Here is a 4,167-nt window from a genome sequence, read left to right on the forward strand (position 1 = left end):
AGTGGTGTACTGTGGGTACACAGTTGCAGGGGGAGAGTTTTAGTTTTACAGTCCCTGTCCGTAGTATGATACTTCTCTGTTGTCTCTCCAGCAGGCAGAGAATAGTTGCCTAAATTATGTCAAATTCCCCCCCAAAAATAATAGTATACATTCAATTTGTTTCTTCGGTCTAGGGCTCGTTTTCCCTTTAGAGACTTTGCTACTGAGGATCAACTTACTGCTCCAAAAAAAGATCAGAAAGTGAATTACATCATTGCTGAAATGTTCCCTCACCAGAAGAGATCCCATCATCCATTAGCAATATCTTTCCAGGGATATACACTGTTCACAGTCATGCCATAATACTGTACTAGTCGGTTGCCCTCTGTCCTTGATGCCTCTTACCTGGTTATTAATGCACAGAGCAAGGTGTTTCCTCTCCCGAGCCACAGCCTGACTCCCGCTGCGCAGCCTCGCCTCTTCTCCCTGATACATGCTTCTGGAAGGACAGCGCTCGAATTAGGATACACAAACTCCCCAGATATAAAATACATGTTATAAACCCTCAGTGAACGATACACCTTCACTGTGTGCGGCTGCAGAGTACCGTCATGCAGAATTATATCACTCATCAGCATGTCGAATGAGCCGGTACTGGAGCTGCTCGTTAGTCCTAAATACACATTGTTGCTTTACATGTATGACTAAGAACAGTCGGTGGATGTGCCACTAACCTGTACGTGCCGTTCCTCAGCATGACGAGCTCTCCCTCTCTCCGCGGTCAGACAGAGATGAAGTGAACACCTTGAGTCGGGAGCAGCCGGAGAGACACCAGACTTGGAATTTCTCTCAGCCAATGGGACGCTGAGCGTGCGCGCGTTTTCATACAGCGCCCACCGCGCGTGTGTAGATGGTGTCATTTAACTCGGCAATCGGCTCTAATCACAGCATTAGTTATTCTGCATGCCTGCTCTGTGAAGAAGGGCAATCTCATACTACAGTACAGCCTATTATGTGCCAGTCTATTTGCTCATATCCTAGATATGGCTTTATAATGGTTTAAATCACACAGGTGTGGGCTGAGACCAGGAGGGAAGCACGAGTTAAACAAACACATTTGGTTTCAATCTTTTTTTAACGAATCACACGCCATCCTTACAGAGCACGGAGGTGAGCTGCAGACTGATGAGGTGCAAGGAGAACACAGTTAATTTACTCTTAAGTTAAGTGACTCGGCCACCAACTTATCAAACCACTTATTTGAATGGAGGACTTCCAAATCTGTCCAGTTACCAACTACTACAAAAGGATCCTTATACCAGTGTCCTACAGCCTCGTGTTTCTGCTGGGCTTGAGTTTAAACGGGGCCCTGTTGTGGTGCGTTTGCGGTCGGACGCGCCGCTGGAGCAGCACGGTCATCTACTTGACCAACCTCGCAGTGGCGGATCTCCTCTCCGTGCTGGCCTTGCCCCCTCTCATCATCAGCAACGCAATGGGCGGATTGTGGCCCTTCGGCAACATTATCTGTAAAAGCGTCAGGTTTTTCTTCTTCGTCAACCTCCACTGTAGCATGATGTTTCTCACGTGCGTCAGCATGCACCGTTTCATTGGTGTGTGCTTCCCTATTGCTGGTGTGCGCTTCAGGACCAGCAAACTGGCCCTCTTTGCGTCATGGTCGGTTTGGATCCTGGCCACTGCAGAGATTTTACCGACACTGGTCTTTGCACACACGGGGGTCATCAACAACATGACTGTGTGCTTTGAAATGACCAGCCCCGAGCAATTTAAAGAGTACTTTCCCTATGGGATGTTTTTAACCATAGTGGGGTTTCTGATCCCATTCCTCGTCGTTATCACCTGTTACTGCTCCATGGTGACGGCGCTTTACTGCAGGGCCACGGACAGCATCTCTCACGCCAGGACTGCTCGTATGCGCAACAAGTCTCTTTCCACTCTCTTCGTTGTGTTTCTCATGTTTGTGGTGTGTTTTGTCCCTTATCACATTTCTCGGACCGTTTACTTGTTTGTGAGGGTGTACATGCCCGCGGACTGTCATCTTCTGAACATAGTCATGATCTCCTTTAAAGTGTGGAAGCCTGTGATCAGCTTCAACTCCTGCGCAAATCCTCTCCTCTACTTTTTGGGCAGTGATCGGCAGCGTAGGAAGCTGCGGGCCTGGCTGTCGGTGAGGAGGAAAAGAGTGGTGCCCACCCTGTGTCTGGTGGATGCAGGCAGCACTTACAGGTCCGGAGGGTAGAGAGCATCGTTTAGAAGTCTCAAATATCCACAAATGACTTTTAACACTAGTCAGAGCGGAAATAACTCTGAAATTATACCACTGTCTTAACTGTTTAATTGTATAATTATTTAAATGTTATGTAGGCTATTTAATAATGTATTTTGCAAACTTCAACAGGTCACACAAGGCACTGACTTGTGGGCATATTTATGTAGCCTACACTAACTTATTACAACCTAAACCTGAAATAAAAGTAAGAGACGTATAACCTGCAATGGCGGTTCTGATAATAAATGATACTGTGTGGCCAGAGGTGACATTTAAAATTTGAGGGAACTGGTGCCCTCTGTCGTTAGAAGAAGGCTTTGCCTCTAGACCAGACCAGACCAGAACCTAGAACAGCAACTACAGGCAACATATAGAATTAGCTTTTATTTTGTTATCTAGGTTGTGGTGTTTCTATAAAAAGGCACAAGATAAGGTGGAGCAAATAGAAAATAACTGAACAATAAAGGTATTTGGTGATACTAATGATATAACAGATAACATTCTAAATTTGTAGAATAACAGTAACTTCTGTGGACGATAGGAATACCTTGAAGGCAAAAGGAGCATGAGTATTTTCTGTAAACGGGGACACGTTGTAGGTACCATCTTTCTTAGTGCATACTTGTCTGGAGCGACAGAGCTACAGTGTTGAAGGAGCAGCTGAATGAAGGTGATCATTTCAGAACACTCCTGTGGGAAAGTGATGACAGATGGGAAGAGAAGTGGTCTGGGAGCTGAGAGGATGAGAGAAAGTGTTGGGGAAAAAAGCAGTTTATGTGAAATAATAACATGTTTAATAATAAAGTGAAGCAGTAAAAAACAATTCTCCTGGTCATCTTTGAAAAAAAAAACATTGCCAGTGCGACGTTTTGAAACTGAATTAGGAAATAATTGGATTCCTGTATGAATTGAGTCAAAGCGTAAGTGTTGTGTCTGTTAGTGAATACCTGTGCACCCAGCCTTGAGAGGTACCGGTTGCGTAAGCCAAAAGCAGACATGGGTGCCGCCTTTCCAGCCAGCTCACCGTCTGACACTTTACTGGATCGCCTTTTATTCCTGCAGGAATAATAATGTTGACATTCATCTCCAGCTTGAACTAACAAGCACTATTATTTTTGTATTACAGACAGGATTAATCAGCCACAGTCTGCTGCACAACGATAAAAAAACACCTTATTACCATTGCGGCGCAGTGAACATAAACAAACTGCAGCAAAAAAACAAAGCAAATTCAAATGCTTTCAAATAATTGTGTTTAATTAAATGCCACGTGTCATTGACAATTGTGATTTGGTTTTACAAAAATACTTATTTTAGAGGCTTTCTGTACAATCTCACTGTCTTTCATTGTACAATGGATCTTGTGTAATTTCTTGTACACAGCTCAATAACAGTTGATACTTTCACACAAACATTTTCAGTTAACAACCACCATAGTGCAAATGAGTGATAGGTGAAGAGAGTGGCATGTTTCTGGTTGTACCGTATGACACTCTGGTCATTATAATATGCAATCACAACATTTTAACTACATGCTACTGACCGGTTTCTTGCACAGGTTGGGCTCTATAGGGTAACTTAACACCAGATTGAAAAACAGAGTTAGACTCAACTCTAACCACCACTGGTAATCAACAGTGATGTCACAGTGCAAGGGAAGGCCCTATAAAATATTTCTACATCACTGCAGCAAAGTGAGAAGTCAAATTATGCAAGAAAAAAATAACACAATATTTTTGGGGGGCGTTAAGTTACTCTTAATTATTAGATGACTTATTTGCCCAACTGAGGTAGTGATTGTTTATCCGCCACAGTTTTCGACCCTCATACCAACACAGGGATACATCTCTTCCCACTTTACTGGAATTATGAGATTTAATCAGAGTGCATTTTGTCTCAAC

The 4,167-nt window shown here is 43.7% G+C and overlaps 1 protein-coding gene across 1 annotated transcript; it reads left to right on the forward strand.

Moving 5' to 3' along the window:
- The first annotated feature begins 1,243 nt into the window (after positions 1-1,243).
- LOC104958492 (P2Y purinoceptor 4-like) lies at positions 1,244-2,236 on the forward strand. Its single transcript, XM_010786234.1, has one exon. The coding sequence runs from the start codon at positions 1,244-1,246 to the stop codon at positions 2,234-2,236; it is 993 nt and encodes a 330-aa protein (XP_010784536.1).
- Positions 2,237-4,167: the final 1,931 nt, after the last annotated feature.

Source organism: Notothenia coriiceps, unplaced genomic scaffold (genome assembly GCF_000735185.1).
Source record: "Notothenia coriiceps isolate Sejong01 unplaced genomic scaffold, NC01 NC01_scaffold00028821, whole genome shotgun sequence".
Lineage (NCBI taxonomy): Eukaryota > Metazoa > Chordata > Actinopteri > Perciformes > Nototheniidae > Notothenia > Notothenia coriiceps.

Coding starts and splice junctions, on each gene's coding strand:
- LOC104958492 (XM_010786234.1), top strand. CDS start 1,244: ATGGAGGACTTCCAAATCTGTCCAGTTACCAACTACTACAAAAGGATC.